The 1,630-nt window shown below is 43.9% G+C and overlaps 2 protein-coding genes across 4 annotated transcripts in view; one reads left to right on the forward strand and one right to left on the reverse strand.

Annotated features, from left to right (window-relative positions):
• LOC113457614 (proline-rich protein 2-like) overlaps nucleotides 1-208 on the reverse strand; it is a 62,954-nt gene extending 62,746 nt beyond the window's left edge. Inside the window, exon 1 of the mRNA XM_026785951.1 lies at nucleotides 24-208. Within this exon, the coding sequence (XP_026641752.1) occupies nucleotides 24-208 (185 nt within the window). The remainder of the gene's footprint in view (nucleotides 1-23) is intronic.
• The window catches only part of Itsn2 (intersectin 2), a 116,485-nt gene that overhangs the window by 873 nt on the left and 113,982 nt on the right, over nucleotides 1-1,630 (forward strand). The window lies entirely within an intron of this gene.

The raw sequence follows: 1,630 nt of genomic DNA on the forward strand, positions 1-1,630 counted from the left end.
GCTCCGCCGAGCCGGGCGGAAACCTGGGCTGCGGGTTCCTGTCCGGGCCGCGGGGTCGGCGGGCCGCGCTCCTCTCCGAGGCCGGGACCCTGGGGACCCTCGGCACGGCCTCGCTTGGCAGGTGACGGCCGCCGCCTCTTGCTGAGGGGCGACGCGGTCCTCGGCTTTCCTTAGGGGCACCGGGCTGCGCGTTGCCTTGGAGACCCATTTTATTTTGGCTTAGTTTATTTATTTGTTTGTTTTTCTTCTCTCCTTCCCTCCTTGGTCAGCGTTGGTGCAGAGTGTCAGGCGAGCCGCATCCCGGTGCGTCAAAGTAGCCCGAGTCAGGAGAGGACAGTGGGCGGATGCTTGGCGTCCACAGCTCGCGTTTTTAACAGCTAAAGTTGGGAAATGTTAAGCGTTGACTTCTGTTCTGCGTTATGCACTTCCAGGGTGTATAGAAAGCACTGCTACAGGGAACCTCGGTCACCAGAGTAAAGTTGATTGCCTATTTAAGGAAGGGAGAAAAGACTCCTGCAAATGCATTGTGGCTGGGGAAACTAAGGCTGCCAGTGCAGGTGGCTTTCATTCTGCAGATAGGATGCTGTTTGCGAGTATTCGTCACGGGCTGTGTTGTTCAGGGATTGCCCGTGGCCAATAGGTTCGTTTGAAACTTGAACTCATAATGAATAGGAGCATTTTGGATAGAGCCAGCTACTTCATAACAGAAATTGAAGTTAGCACAGAAACTACTGTTTTGTTACACGCTTTTTGGTCCGTTTCACGAGTGTTGTACTCAGGGGAGGCAAGTTGTCACTTGGAATTTTGTGCTGTTAGCTTAATTTCGGTAGCACAGACCGGAGGCCAAACTACATAAGCCTCTGAGAAATTGCTTACTTCTCTCTGAAGGCTTGCTATATTGTCACTGATAAAACCTGAAAGCGATCCAGAAACCTTTCCCACAGCCTTTATACGGATTGATAGGAGGCCTGCAAAATTCAGTTACCTATAGGTTAGGGATTATTCCTATGATTGCCTCATAATCAAGCACGCAAAGTGAAAATCTATCTATCTTTCTTTCTTTTTCTTAAGGATGCAGAAAAAAGCATGTTGCTGCTGTTTGGTGTAATACTGATATGCAGCTGAAAAAATCTGCATGCTTATAAACATTTAATGCATTTAAGTATTCTCGTTGTTCACTTTTATAATGAAAGGTAGAATGGTTAGTGAAAACTTTACTGAGTAGAATTATACCGTTGTTCAGTACATCTTAAGACTCAAATTCTGATTTCTCCTGAATATGAAGAAATACGTACACTCAGGGGATTCAATTTGTACTTTAAAAATAAATATGTTTTTACAAAAATTTTTAAAATAGCATGCACCCATTATCCAGACTTAGGAACTCTCAAGATTTTCGTCATCTTTGACATTGGATAATTTCATATATAATCTTAGAACTTTCAGGGATGTGTGTGTTTGTGTGTGTATTAGGGAGTGAACCAACCATTTCACACATTCTGAGCATGCTCTCTGCCATCTGGGTACAGGGTACATGCAGACTTTTTTTAGTTCTAATTCTTCTTTAATGTAGAGTTTCACAGAGTTCCATCGTTTTTTTTTTTTTTTTTTTTTTTTTTTTTTTTTTTTT

This window comes from Microtus ochrogaster, linkage group LG3 (assembly GCF_000317375.1).
Source record: "Microtus ochrogaster isolate Prairie Vole_2 linkage group LG3, MicOch1.0, whole genome shotgun sequence".
Classification (NCBI taxonomy): Eukaryota; Metazoa; Chordata; class Mammalia; order Rodentia; family Cricetidae; genus Microtus; species Microtus ochrogaster.